The sequence below is a fragment of the Rhinichthys klamathensis genome, unplaced genomic scaffold (genome assembly GCF_029890125.1).
Source record: "Rhinichthys klamathensis goyatoka isolate OS25496 unplaced genomic scaffold, OSU_Roscu_1.1 h1tg000309l_1, whole genome shotgun sequence".
NCBI lineage: Eukaryota > Metazoa > Chordata > Actinopteri > Cypriniformes > Leuciscidae > Rhinichthys > Rhinichthys klamathensis.
Window position 1 is genome coordinate 813,249 of NW_026606827.1, and position 15,567 is coordinate 828,815.

The following is a 15,567-nucleotide window of genomic DNA, read 5'->3' on the forward strand; positions in this document are numbered from 1 at the left end:
AAATCCGTTCAGGATCGTGGGGTGGCGCCGTTATGTGAGAGAGTATCTGCGATTCCTTCCGCAACCGAGAGAAGGAAAAACTCTTGATACCTGCCTACACTTGCCGCTGCATGGACAACACCCGTGGAACCAATTATTTAATCGTTTTACAGTGTTTCCGATACATGAAACACTATATCCTGAATAGTTTACGCTTTTGGATATAATTAAGAAATTGTATCAAGAGGTTATAGATGGAATATCAAATGAACGACTAGTTAAATCCTGGAGTTTCACCTGAAGCTTGCAAGAGTTCCTCGAGGGAGTCCAACACAGGACTGAAAGTTTATCAAGGGTGTGATACAGGAAGTAGGCTACCTTTAAATCATCATGGTAAGTGCTTTGAAAGAACTTATTAAAATTGTTATGTAGAGTTAGTCAATCTGGAGCTGGCTCTAAATGTTGAGTTAATAATAGAAAAGCTGCCGCTGGCTCTAAATTTTGTTCACAAAGTTGTGATTGTTTGATAGGCATGGCTACTACTACACATCATAGAAGTTGCATTTTAATTGTCGACTAAACAAATGATTATTTATGAAGATTCATTAGACTTGAAAACATTTACGCCATTATTTTTCCTGTCGGAGTAAATTCCAACTCATATGAGTAGGCTATGGCCTAAAGAAATGGTCCAGAAACAACTTTTGAAAAACATTTAGGATATTAGGTGGACAATTTTTGCTCGTCAAACACTCTATCAAACTCGATTTGGGAACATTACATAAAGAAGAAATCTATTAAGAAAAATCATATAAATAACTTAAGAGTTATTTGAGTTCAAAATCAATTCAAGCCTTAAATTAAAACATTTGTGGAATTTGATTTTTCTATTCGGATTTTGGAGGGGAGCTCAAATATTCTCAGATATACGGTTTATGACTTATGAAAGGAGGATACTCATTTATCACAGATTTTAATTGTCACACTTTGTCACCTGACTAAGCTTTTGCCTAAAGTTTATTGCTTGGGGATTAGTAGAAATATGGCTTATGTCACGTTTCTTTGTTTTGTTGTTGACCTGGACCGCATATGCCTATAGTTTACCCAAAAATGAAAATTCTGTCATCAATTACTCACCCAAACCTGTATGAGTTTCTTTGTGCTGTTGAACATAAAAGAAGATATTTTAAAGAATGTTGGTAACAGTTGATGGTAGCCATGACTTCCATAGCATTTTATAAAATAGTTAATTTTGGGGTAAACTATCCCATAATAATGCTTGTGAATCTAATCTATACAGGAGCTCAAATGCTCAGTAGTAGTTTTGTTATTGTAAGTCTTGTCAAAGTGTCAGAGGCTTTAACATTTAACGTCTTATGAAAGCACTCCTAACAGAAAAGTATTTTATAAATGTAATTTCCTCCTATGTGCATGGTTACCACTGGCTCTCAGTTAATCAGTATATTCTTACACGTATTAACTCTTTAATTAACTTGTTAACTTATTAATTCTGCTGAACACCAGCCCGTCTGTCTAATACAGTGCCGGCAAATGTTTAAAGTTGTAAGATGCATTTGAAGCTTTATTTACCAAACATTGTGTCAGCATTTGATCCTAGGTGACCATAGAGATGTTTGAATAAATAACCTGTCCTCTTTCTCTCTCGCACAGGGGAGCAAAGAGAAATATCACTGGCAGACCCAGAATGTGAAGGTCAGTGGTGTGGACGACATGGTCCTCCTCTCCAAGATCAGTGAAGAAGCCATCACAGATAACCTCAAGAAAAGATACATGGATGACTACATTTTTGTATCCTTTAAGAATTATTTGGTTATTTGGTCCGGCATACTTGCATATATACACTACCTTTCTAAAGTTCAGTAAGGTTTTTTTTGGTATGAAATGTTTTATTCAGCAGTGATGCATCACATTGATAAACTAACAATAAAGACATGAATAATGTTACAAAATATTTCTATTATAAATAAATTCTGTTATTTTGAACTTTATATTCATCAAAATAATTTGTTTCCACAAAAATATTAATCATCACCTTTTTTCAACTTTGATAATAATTAGAAATGTTACACCAAATCAGCATATTAGAATGACTTTTGAAGACTGGAGTAATGGCTGCGGAAAATTTTGCTTTGCAATCAAGGAATATTTTAAATGTAAAAATATATTAAAACATAAAACTGTTATTTTAAATTGTAATAATACTTCACAATATTTAACTGTATTTTTAATCAAATAAATGCAGCCTTATTAGTATTATACTTTATTTAGGGAGTCAGGTATATCATATCTGAATATTACAGAGATTTGGGGTGGGCTAAATTGTCTTACACCAAAAAGTGAACTCTTAGCAACCATGCAGAACACCATAGCAACACCCTGGCAACTGCCCACCAGTACCCTAACATTGTGGTGGCGAGTTTTGCATTGGCAAGCATTGGTAAATATCAGTGCTATTTTAGTATCATATATATACTATTATCGATACTATTATAGTTTTTATTTAAGTATTAATATTTGTTTGAATATTTCATTTTTATATTTTCAGTTTTCATTTTATTTTTAGTAATTTAGTTGTGTGTTTGTCATTTTTTAATTTAAGTTTTAGTTTTTTTTAAATGTCTACACATTTTTATTTCTGTTTTTGTTATTTTAGTTCATTAAGTTAAACTAAATGAAAAAGCAGTCTTAGCAATAAAAACAATTAAAATTAATACATATTTTAATATATTTATTATATGTATATATTTTATATATATGTAATATATTTTATAATATTTTTATTTCAGTTGACATTTATTTTATTTCAAGCAACAAAACTGTTTTTTTTTTAATGGTTTTAGTTTTTGCTTTAGTTAACTATCCTAGCCCTTTGGTTAACTATCCTAGCACTAGCCTTAGTAAATGGTTTGTTTTTGTTCTTGAATCTAGTCTTATAGCAATACTGCTTCTAGTGATCGGTGAGGATCGGTTCAACCTACCAGCTTTTGTTTTTGCCATAACCATAACTCCTCAGACATACATTGGTCCTGTGCTGATATCAGTGAACCCCTTTAAACAGCTGCCATATTTCACAGACCGTGAGATTGAACTGTATCAGGGAGCCGTAAGTACAGCACACCTAAATACATGAATACGAAATGGAATTAAAGTTCAGATGAATAATCATTCCTGCAGGATAAGACATTTAAACATGGCCAGACGGAGCAGAGCAATGCCATTGCATGTCCAGTCTTGCCATTGTGCTTCCAGAGACTGCCTACGGATCTGTATTTGTTAACATCTCCCCCTGGATGGCCAAATCATAGAAAGCACATATGCAAATCAGAAGGTGTTACTGGTTACGGAATAATGTCACTGCCTCAATTTCATGCAAATGTGACTTTTAATTTTCCAAGACAGCCGTATTAAACTGCACATGTATTCTGTCATTCCCAGGCGCAGTATGAGAATCCCCCCCACATCTATGCTCTTGCCGACAATGTGTACCGCAACATGATGATTGACTCCGAGAACCAGTGTGTCATTATCAGGTCGGGGATCAAGGATCTGACGCCCTCACCATGAGGCACATTTAAAGTATTCGTGTGGCATCAAATGTTTGCATTATATGTGATCTAAATGTGTCTGTGATACAGCGGAGAGAGTGGAGCAGGAAAGACAGTGGCAGCCAAGTATATTATGAGCTACATCTCGAAAGTCTCAGGAGGTGGTTCTAAAGTTCAGGTGAGTGAGTTTATCATCTGCTAGATCAGGCTTTCCCAAACTGGGAGAAACCTCAGGGGGTTTGATGAAAAGCTGATAATTCATTAAATATGATACAATTTATATTAAATTAAATTAGTATTATTATAATTATTAATAAAAAATGTAAAATATAAATAAATGAAAACAGTTTAAAATAAATAAATAAAATGCTTACTAAAAAAAGATTACCGGTAATTGTTTTATTTGTTGACTTGCATGTCATGTCACCATTTGAGAACCATGAACATGTAAATGTTTTGCTAAATTAACTTAAAACCTCAGGGACGTACTTCAAGTAAGTATTTTAGGTCAAACAGGTGTGGCTGACAAAACAGTTTGTGAATCTCTGGGCTAGATGGCCATTTGCTTAAAAAGAGCCAGATTGAACTCAACCCCAAATCTATGTGAACTCATGGGTGTGGTTGTTTCTTTTGTTAATATTGCCCACATTTTGTGCTCATTGTAGGTGAAATGTTGCACCCTTGAAATCACCCAGACTGTTATCTGAGATCAGAAACTGTGATCTCTTTGTTCCTCTGTGACATTGAACAGATCGATACCAGATCTGACTAAATATATGGAACAAATCAGGAACTATAAAATTATCATTTAAACTGCTTTTCATAGGGGGGAAAAATTAACAGTGTTTAGTGCATATCATACATGGCATACTTTAACTGTCTGTGATGTCATGTGGTTTCCTCTTTCCTCGTTTAGCATGTTAAAGACATCATTCTCCAGTCTAACCCCCTCCTGGAGGCATTTGGGAATGCCAAAACCGTCCGCAACAACAACTCCAGCCGCTTTGTAAGTCTTGCTGCAATTCATCTATCTATCTATCTATCTATCTATCTATCTATCTATCTATCTATCTATCTATCTATCTATCTATCTATCTATCTATCTATCTATCTATCTATCTATCTATCTATCTATCTATCTATCTATCTATCTGTGTGTATATATATATATATATATATAATTTTGTGTATAATTTTATATACAGTAAAATATAAATCTAATTTTAAAAAAGTAAAGTAATTAATCTTTAATTTTAAAAGTACTTATAATTATTTTAAATGATATTGAATATATATATTATGCAAATTATAAAATAATATTAATTATTTTAATAAAATATATTTTTTTAAATATTATTTTACACATCTTTTTAGAAGGAGCATATTAGCCTCTCTGCTGTTCAGTCTCTTGAATCGGTGTGCTGTCTAGTTTTCAGAATGTCATTTGGAGCATGCTGGTTCTCAACATGTCATAGCATGTTTGCAGGAGTGCAGTGCAGTTTGTGTGTGTGTAGACTGTGAAGTTGTACTTCAGTAGGCTTTACTGTTCATTCCCTTTTCTGCAGTGGTACTGTATGTCATCATTCGTAATATGTAATAATGTCAGTCCACAAGCTTTGAGTTCACTGCATGATATGTTTATTTCATACCTCAGGGAAAATACTTTGAAATACAGTTCAGCCGAGGAGGAGAACCTGATGGTGGAAAGATCTCCAACTTCCTCCTGGAAAAATCCAGAGTAGTGTCTCAAAACCATGGGGAAAGGAATTTCCATATATACTACCAGGTAACGCTGTGAACTCACTGAAACACGTCCAAGAAAAGGTCATTGCAGGGAATGATGTGTAATGCAAGTTGGCAAACTGTTGTGTGTCATGTTAGGACAATATGATTTCAAGGCCAATTGTGGATTGTATTGTGTCATACTAGTAGCTTATGCTACTTAATCAGGGCGTATTGAAGATTAGAGTTTTTGAATTGCATAAAAGTCCTGTATGTTGTTGACACGACCCTTTATTTCCAATGTTTCCGTGTCAGCTCTTGCAAGGAGCCACCAAGGAGCAGAGAGAGAATTTAGGCGTCACAACCCCTGATTACTACTTCTACTTAAACCAGTCCAGCACCTACACCGTGGAGGAAGTCAATGACAAGAAGGAGTTTGAAGACACAATGGTGGGTGTAAAGCATTGTATCCTAATACAAACCATCTGGTTGTGTTCCTGCCATTCAATATAAACAATTTCATAACGATAAATTATAAATATTACATTTTTAGGCTGCCATGTCTGTGGTCGGCCTGTCTGTGGATGCACAGGACACTGTGCTGCAGATTGTGGCGTCAATCCTCCATCTTGGAAACATCACTTTTAGAGAGGAGGGCAACTATGCTGTGGTGGAGAGTGAAGACTGTGAGTTTTATGCTTGCATTTATTCATTTCGCTGGTCTGTGTATCTGATTCCATTTAGTACAAAACAAGAAATGATTGTACATGGATAAATATCTTGCCTAATTTATTTAATTCACTTTCACTCTGCTGCAGTCCTGGCATTCCCGTCATACCTTTTGGGAATCAATCAGGATGGTCTAAAGAACAAACTGACCAGTCGCATCATGGACAGCAAGTGGGGTGGCAAGACGGAGACTATTTCGGTCACCTTAAACACGGAGCAGGCCTCATTCACTCGGGACGCCCTGTCGAAAGCACTGTATTCTAGGCTCTTTGACTACTTGGTTGATGTAAGTCAATCTGCTAGATTAAAATTACCAAATTGTTTTGTGTTTTTACGTATGGTATATACTACTGTTCAAAAGCTTGGGGTTAGTAAGATTTATTTATTGAAAGAAATTAATTACATTTTAAAATGTATTAAAATAGAAAAAAGGTTTTTTTTTATTGTAATATTTCTCAGTATTACTGTTTTACTGTATGTTTGATCAAATAAATGCAGCCTTGGTAAGTGTAAAAGACTTCTTTCAAAAACATTAAAATATTATAATGACCCCAAACTTTTCGGTAGTGTATATGTCTCAAAAAGCAAAAGAAAATTCATTTGAATTAGTTTCTGCTTTCATTCGCAGGTCATAAACAAGGCAATGCAGAAAGACCGTGAGGATTTAAACATTGGAGTTCTGGACATCTATGGCTTTGAAATCTTTCAGGTGAATTTAGTTGTATTTTCTAAATGCATCTCTTTTTCTTTTTTTTTACTCAAATTAATTTAAAATAACCCCTTTCCTTTTCCTCTCCAGAAAAATGGATTTGAACAATTCTGCATTAACTTTGTGAATGAAAAACTGCAGCAGATTTTTATTGAGCTCACACTAAAAGCGGAGCAGGTGAGAATAATGATTTTTAGTAAGCCAATACTAAAAGGCCTCTATGGAAGTGCTTGCTGATGTTTTCCGCTATCTCTTTTGCAGGAAGAGTATGTGCAGGAGGGAATCAAATGGACCCCCATTGAGTACTTTAACAACAAAGTCGTATGTGATTTAATTGAGTCCAAAGTGGTGAGTTTACACTTTCAGGGTTTTCTGCATCAAAATGGTTGTCATGCATAACAACACCCATTCGACTAATGGCATCTAATGGGCACCTTAATAACCCAGAATCCTATTGGCATCATGAGCATCTTGGATGATGTGTGTGCCACCATGCATGCAAAAGGAGAAGGCGCAGACCAGACTCTGCTGCAAAAACTGCAGTCACAAATTGGCACCCATGAGCATTTCAACAGCTGGAACAAAGGTTTCATAGTGCACCACTATGCAGGCAAGGTAAGAGACACTTTTCAAATGTTCAAATAGAGCTCTATAAATTGGTAAATGTCTATTTAGCAAACATCTTTAGCGAAATAAAGTTTCAAACTCAGGAATAAATGGTAAACATGATCAGGCTGTATAAAATGCATCTTTTTGATGGTTGGAAGTAGTGTGGTTTAGTGGCCTTTTCGGGTCCTAAGATATGTACCCGACCAGAATTGACCCCAATCACTTCTTACCCTTACCCAACAGGCAAAAATTAATTTTTTAAAAAGACAAACCCGACCCGAGACAGACCCAATAAAATGAGATGGTAATATGTAGCCCATCTTTCTACCTTATTTGTAGATGAAATTCATTCTCCTGTATTTTACTTCAGTACTTTACTTGATAAGCCAAGTTGCCTCATAATGTCGCCAATTCTTTGTGTATGTCAAAAATGTGGGAGAATGTTTTCTTTTCACACATTTTTTTGTTTGAGGAAAAACACGAAACTATCATCGTGTTATGGTTCAATTATAGTTTGTTTGATTTAGTTGATTAGTGTGGCATCAACTGCATTTAGATGGTTTTCTGTAATCAATATCTGCCAATGGTACATAATTTTTCCACTTGGGCGAGCAATTCCAAGTCGATAAAATGCTCACAAACTTTGTTGCACTAAAGTTAATATTAATAAACAAATCCCCTCAATTACTCTCTCGAATGGAGGGTTTAGTAATTTGCACATAGAAAGTAGGCATATTTTAAAATAATTTGGGTGTTCTCGGGTCCATTAGGTAAAGAATTGATTTTAAAATTACTCAAGACTGCTAATACCAGACCGGTGTCTGAGGGACTCTCGGGTCAGACAGACCTCGGGTTTTTCGGATAGGGAAGTGGACTCATGTAGAACTCTAGGATGGCTACAACCCTGTGGATGCAGTGTGTGCATCTCATAGCTTTGACTTTTTACCAATTAAACGTATTGATTGAATCTCTTATTTCAAATTTGTTTGTCTTGATGGTTTCCATCAAACAGCAAGAATTTATCAAATTATTCTTTGGCCCAGCACATAACAGAGGACAAGCAGTTTGGAGAATGGATGGATTGAAATATAACTGAATATAGATGTGTTTTAGAGATTGCTTCCAGCAAGTAGAGTCACACTGATATTGATTCTCTTCTTGGTGAGAGTAATAAGAGCCCTTATTTCCAGGTGTCTTATGATGTGAGCGGCTTCTGTGAGAGGAACAGGGATGTGCTGTTCAATGACATCATCGAGCTCATGCAGAGCAGTGAGTTGTAAGTGGTTATTTGGCTTTTTTTAGCCCATGTCAGCTGAAGCTTTTTAAAAGCCCCTAATGCACTCATGGACCGATGCAGAATATCTGCAGTTCAGCTGTAATTCTTTAATGAAATAAGAAGTCACATTAATAAATCAAAAAATCCATATGGTGTAGCATTTCTATAGAGGATGATGAGTTCATTTTGTGAGAGATATTCTGTGGTGTATTACTTCACTAGAGTCAGCTCTGGTTATGTCTTCCATGTGCTGGTAAAAAGGATGTTTGAAATGATTAATCCCTTTTTCTGGTCATCTCCATAGCGCCTTCATCAAAGATCTGTTCCCAGAGAACCTTGAGGCTGAGAAAAGGGGCCGTCCCACCACTGCAGGTTCAAAGATTAAGGTGAAATAACTGATTTACGAAATAAAGAAATGCACGGTTAAACTGAGCTAGAAACATTCCTACGATTTGATTTAAAAAAGCGAGTGTTTCGGGGCCTGTGTATACTTAGTATAATATCACGTTCATATATAGCACAAAACTCATACATTTTTGTAATGCTATTGTTCATTTTCTGTCTGATTTTCTCTCTTCTCCCCTTGCAGAAACAAGCAAATAATCTTGTCCAGACGTTAATGAAATGCACCCCTCACTATATTCGATGCATCAAGCCCAATGAGACAAAAAAGGCTCGCGACTGGGAGGAAAGCCGCGTCAAACACCAGGTGGAATATCTTGGACTGCGAGAGAACATCCGCGTGCGCAGGGCCGGCTACGCCTTCCGACGTGTCTTCAAGAAATTCCTGCATAGGTAAAATCACCACTTAATAATGCCTGTTAGGATGCCAAATGCTGTATATAGGAATTTTGATAAGTTGCACTTATAATATGTAATGTATTATAATTAACTGTTCTATTATGCTTGCTCAGATATGCAATCTTGACCAAAGAAACATGGCCCCAGTGGCGTGGAGATGAGAAACAGGGTGTCCTACACCTTTTAAAATCTGTCAACATGGACTCTGACCAGTACCAGCTGGGCAAGACAAAAATCTTCATCAAGGCCCCAGAATCTGTATGTATTATACCACGGTCACACTAGAATTTGAGCACGTGAAATTTCTACGGACACTGCAATGGTCGCAAAATGACATCACACTCGGCGAGGCTTTTTTTTTTTTTTTTTAAGCAAAATTTAACAAATGATACATCATAAATGTGCTCCACTTTACTGCAATCCTGCAAATTAAAAATGTCCTTCTTTTAATTCAGCTAAAATGTCACTCTGTTGCATATCAATCTGCTATTGGTCACACGTCTTCACGTGATACAAATTTACAGGGTTACAGTTCAACAAACTTGGAAAAATTTTGAACACAGCGAAATGCAAAACTTCTTCGCTTGAGCGTGCGTTTCCTGTCTCCCACATTTGCATGCGTATGAATGCAAGTCAATGGCACGAAAAGTGTAGTGTGACCACCCGTTTAGTTGGTAACTTGAAGGTATTAATGTGAACATATAATTTCACAGTTGTGATTTGATGTGATGTTTTCAATAGTCTAATTCATTAAATGCGTTGTGCAAAAGATTAAATGTAATTCAGTCATATTAGAACAATATTCTTCAGCTGTTGTTCAAATGGCGTCTTGTGTGGCTATTTTTCCAAAACATTGTTCATAGAATACACTCACACACTTCTCAAAGTTATTTTGGTCATTTCGTGGTTGTCTTTGCATTTTGTTGATATTCTGAAATCACAGTGATGACTATGAAAAATAAGTATGACATGTCGATCTACAGTTGTTCCTGCTGGAGGAAATGAGGGAAAGAAAATACAACGGATATGCTCGGGTAATCCAACAAGCCTGGCGCAAACACATCGCTGTGCGCAAGTATGTTCGCATGCGAGAGGAAGGTGAGCGCAAACTCAGATTCTTCACTTTAATACCTGCATAATAATCATTTAGACATTTTTTTAATATACATAGACGACTAAGTTTGTGTCCGGATCTCATTGTTCCTCTGTAACAATCAATAGGCCTTGGGAATGCAATCAGATGAAATTGATGTTAAATCACATTGCTTCTTTACTGATTCCAGCCTCTGACCTCCTGTTGAACAAGAAGGAGAGACGAAAGAACAGTCTGAACCGTAATTTCATGGGAGACTACATCGGCACGGACAACCACCCGGAGATTCGACAGTTCGTGGGTCGCAGGGAGAGGATTGACTTTGCTGACGTGGTGGTCAAATACGACCGCAGATTTAAGGTATGACTCAAAGTCCCATTTAACACACTGAAACTCATGGATCACTTCCTCTGTAACTGTCAAGAAGCTGCTCAGCAACAGATGTTTGGTTCTGCACATTGGAGTTCATCTGACATGTTTCATGTGATCACATACTCACATGCTGTTTCAACACCCACAGACTGTCAAGCGTGACCTCGTTCTCACCCCTAAGTTCCTCTATCTGGTTGGACGCGAGAAGGTGAAACAGGGTCCTGAGAAAGGCCAGATCCAGGAGGTCTTGAAGAGGAAGATAGAGGTGGAGAAGATCCAGTCTGTCTCTCTTAGGTACTTTATCATGCAATATGCTTGATAACCTTTTGGACTTGAGTCTTCTCCCTACATTACAGCTTCAATATGCCTAATAAATCATACAAATACAGCAGAATGAAAAATCGGAATGTTTTCAAACACTAAAGTCCTTGAGCAAGCATTTTTAAGCAAGTTTTTGTCGTTTTTTGACTTGCATGATGATGATGGGTGGATCTCTTTCCTCAGCACACTACAGGATGACCTCTTCATACTGCACGAGGATCAGTATGACAGTGTGCTGCAGTCTGTCTTTAAAACGGAGTTCCTCAGTCTGCTGTACAAGCGTTACGAGGAAAAAACGCGGAAAAAGTTGCCGCTCAAGTTCAACAACCTGTGAGCAATGTTTCCCTCACTGTGAAATTTACCATGTGCTGTATTACATCATACGCAGAAAAAGGATCATGTGCATATGTTGGTCTTGTAATTCTAACATTCAACATATTTCTCACTAAGACTTGAATTTAAGGTGAAGAAAGGGGGATGGGGTCCGTTTGCATCTGCTGGCTCTCGACAGATCCAGTTTCAGATGGGTCAGGGGGACGATGCAGTTCTGAAGCCGAGCAGCAAGGCCTTGACTGTCAGTATTGGCCCCGGTCTGCCTAAAAACGCAAGTGAGTCTGTGTTGAAATTCCGTATTTTAGTAAAACTAGTTTAGTGGCTTACAGTACCACTCAAAAATGAAAATTCTGTCGTCATTTACTCACCCTCAATTGTTCCAAACTCGAATGGATTTCTTTTTTCTGCCGAACACAAAAGAAGATATTTTGAAGAATGTCGGTAATCAAACAGTTGAACGCGCCCCATTGACTTCCATAGTTTTTTTTTCATCCTGTGCATCCTGTTTGGTTACCCATATTCTTTAAAATATCTTCTTTTGTGTTCAGCGGAAGAAAGAAACTCATACAGGTTTGGAGCAACTTGAGGGTGAGTAAATGATGACAGAATTTTCATTTTTGGGTGAACTAACCCTCTAACCTCTTATAGATTGTGTGCTGTCCATTTAGTCATGTTTGTAAAATGTTTTCTAATAGCTTTATGGGCCCCATAATCACTATCTAGTGGTCTTACATCTTTGACAACCATTTTGCAGACCATTTTGAGATTGTAAAGAAATATTGTTTTTGTTTTTTAAAGAATTTTTTTGGGGGGGGTTGTATGATTTTGTAATGTTTGTGAAATAAGTATCTTATGCTCACCAAGGCTACATTTTACTAGATCATAAATACAGTAAAACAGTGATTATGTGAAATATTATTACAATTTAAAGTAACTGTTTTTAAAAAAAGATATATTTTAAGAATATTTTGGTGGAAGCTGTGATAAATGTTTTTTGTAACATATTTACCAATTCTACAGGACCCACTCGGCGTGACAACCGAAAGAGCAGGCACATGGGGAACCAGAATCGCAATGTAGGCCAGTATTCACGTGGTAAGACCACAGTTTTACATATTTCACTAAAATCGCTACTAAACTATTTTAGAAATGGTTTTAAAATGTTTTAATGGCTTGTAATTTCAGAGGCTCCCAAGTCTGTTGGTCGAGGAAGAGGAACTCAAGGGCAGCCCGCCATTAGGAACTCTCTGCTCCGTCAGCAGTCCAGTATGGATCAGCCCACCCTTCCCCGACTCCAGGGATCTCGTCGCAGTCAGCTCGAGAGTCAGATACACAACGATATGGGCTTCATGAAAGTTCCTGATCAAGGCGTGGCAGGGTGAGATGATGGATCATATGACAGCAGGAAGCTCCAATAAAAGCAATCATCAGTATTTTATCCTCCAAGCCATACTAACTGAAGACTTAACAATCGGAAAACCTATTCAGCTGGAACTAGTTTTCACAGATCAGTACATGACAGGCAATTATGTATATGACACAATTAAGTTAATAATAGTAACTCAAACATTTTGGGGGAAATAAATTCTGTCACAGGTTAATTATATATATATTTTTTCAATTTTAGTTTAGTTTTTTTAGAGATAACTGTCACCTGCCCATATACGGGCAATCTAAATTTACTTCACTATATTACTATTAAATCCTAATCTAGTCATGACAAACTATATATCGTTGGAAAGGTCTAAGTCTGCTAAATAGATATTTGACTGCTGTTTTTTGCTACAAATTATGGAAGAAGAGTAACCGATGATTTTTTGACAAGAGTGCGCCTCAAAAAAATTTGCACCATAACAGGAGTTCTGACCTTTGTCACAAAAAGTTGACGCACACACATTTAATAATTGAAACTTTGGGTTTTCATGCTAAAAGTTCATAATAAAACATATAATCTTGTATTTTTCAATAAAAAAATTATAATATAATATTATCCTCTAAAAATTATTATATATATATATATATATTATCCTCTAAAATATAATATCTTTTTTTATCGCCTTTTTTTATTATATCACATATTTTAGTAGTTATCATAAATTAGGTATCATTTGAAAGCTTACAAACTCAGAATTCATCCTGTGAAAACCGTTTTATAATTGAACGTTGCGTTACCATAGAAACGGTACTCTAAATTATTTTATCAGGCTCCTCCCCTTTTGGGCATCATTATATTTCATAATTTATGATCAAAACCTTTTCTAATCTTGACAAAACACATATTGTCAGAAAGGTCTGTGTCTCAAGGTTCCAAAATTTTGTGACAGAATTGATGTTTGGACAGGAAATTATTAATTTGTGAAGGCAGAATATATACAACTAAATTCAATGGCACCCGGTGGCTATTTTTGGTACTACGCCTAAACAAAATCTCATGGGAACTTCAATTTTTGTGATATCAACTTCAAATTTGGAACATAACTTGGTTAGATATATGGCTTTGATTTTATAGTAATTTTAGAGTAAAAAATATTTTGTAAAATATATATTTTATATAAGATATATAGTACAGTATATTTGATTTACTGTAAATTTAAACTTCCATAACTTTTTCATACTTTCATTTTTTTAAGTGTTTTCACTTCAGCAATAATCTGCTGAGTGTTGTCTTTAAAACAAGACCAAACTTGGGTATATATTCCAAAGCATTCTTGAATTACAACCATTTAAGTTTGAATAGTGCATTTTAACCCCCATTCTCAAAAAGGGGGGTGACAGCTAAAGGGTTAAACTAAAAAAAATTTTTTTTTACATATATTATATATTTTTATATTTTTTTAGTTAGTTTTGGACTCATATAAATGTATTTTAGTTTAGTTTCAGATTTTACCAGTTAGTTTTTTTTTTAATTCCAATTATTAGTGTTTTGGTTATTTCAGTTTTTCAAAGAAGATAATCGCTCTTTTCTCTCAGGATGCAACGCAGACGTTCGAAAGAGTACAAGCCTATCCCAGGGTCAGGGCTACCCAAACCCAAACCCAAACCCCGCACCCCACAATGCAGAGCACTTTACGCTTATGATGCTCAAGACACTGATGAGCTCAGCTTTCAAGCAGATGAAATCATAGAACTCCTACGTGAAGGTAATCTATTTTTATACCATTTAAAAGTGAACTTTATACAGGGTATATTGGGTAAGTGATTTCTGCACTAACCCAAGATGTGCTGTCTTTCCAGACCCCTCAGGTTGGTGGAATGGCCGTCTTCGAGGAAAGGAAGGCATGTTTCCTGGCAACTATGTTGAGAAGATTTAAACTGGCATGCTATTGGACAAAATGTGATTAATTACAGAAATTAGATCAAGAGGAACAAAGCATCAGCATTAAATCAAAGCAGCTTGGTGCCAAGTCATATCCCCAAGTGCATAGATGTTTACTGCAAAAGGTGCCACTCTAACAATGTGTTAATATTCAGTAGGATCCTTCTTTATACCCCGATGAACTTTTATGTGATTAATTTTTTATAGAAAGTAATATTAGACATAAATGTTGCAGAACAACTATAACTTTGTTTCACTATAGGTTTTTAAATGTGTTTTTGGAGAATAGAATGGATAAATCAATATTTTAATGTACTGTATTTTACTGAAGTTGTATTTTTAAAGATCCAAATGCTACTTTTTTACAGATATTGTCCAATTGTATAAAATCAGAAAAGCTGTTTTCAGATACTCCTAGAACGAAAATAAAATGGAACACTTTTTTGTTACATTTTTCCATTATAAGCATATTGACAATTGTTTTAAAGGCCTGTTAGTTTATTTGACAAACGCAATTTTTTTCCCGTTATAAACAAAATTACTAATGAAGCGGAAAGATGGAGTGGGACATATTAAAGGGTTTGTTGCCTTTTTATTTTTTAATTTTATTATGTATTTTGCTTTTTAATTTTTGCTTAAATTTTTTATTTATGTATTTTGCTTTTTGCTTACATCACAGAGTGAGCCATAATGTGCTAACTTACTTGCTAGTCAGTTGCAGGTGTAATTAGAGCGAGGGAC

The 15,567-nt window shown here is 35.8% G+C and overlaps 1 protein-coding gene across 1 annotated transcript; it reads left to right on the forward strand.

Annotated features, from left to right (window-relative positions):
- The first annotated feature begins 60 nt into the window (after positions 1 to 60).
- Positions 61 to 15,007, forward strand: myo1eb (myosin IEb). The gene is made up of 27 exons (XM_056270848.1): positions 61 to 372; positions 1,651 to 1,788; positions 3,014 to 3,103; positions 3,436 to 3,530; positions 3,636 to 3,723; positions 4,462 to 4,551; positions 5,200 to 5,331; positions 5,583 to 5,717; positions 5,821 to 5,953; positions 6,086 to 6,282; positions 6,625 to 6,705; positions 6,796 to 6,882; positions 6,967 to 7,053; positions 7,153 to 7,320; positions 8,505 to 8,590; positions 8,895 to 8,976; positions 9,180 to 9,385; positions 9,505 to 9,649; positions 10,375 to 10,489; positions 10,675 to 10,844; positions 11,005 to 11,150; positions 11,361 to 11,507; positions 11,628 to 11,785; positions 12,531 to 12,605; positions 12,696 to 12,888; positions 14,481 to 14,650; positions 14,745 to 15,007. The coding sequence occupies exons 1-27, from the start codon at positions 370 to 372 to the stop codon at positions 14,819 to 14,821; spliced, it is 3,294 nt and encodes a 1,097-aa protein (XP_056126823.1). The 5' UTR covers positions 61 to 369; the 3' UTR covers positions 14,822 to 15,007.
- Positions 15,008 to 15,567: the final 560 nt, after the last annotated feature.

Coding starts and splice junctions, on each gene's coding strand:
- myo1eb (XM_056270848.1), top strand. Junction 7,054..7,152: donor ATTTAATTGAGTCCAAAGTG/GTGAGTTTACAC, acceptor TTAATAACCCAG/AATCCTATTGGCATCATGAG. Junction 11,508..11,627: donor CCGCTCAAGTTCAACAACCT/GTGAGCAATGTT, acceptor TTTCTCACTAAG/ACTTGAATTTAAGGTGAAGA.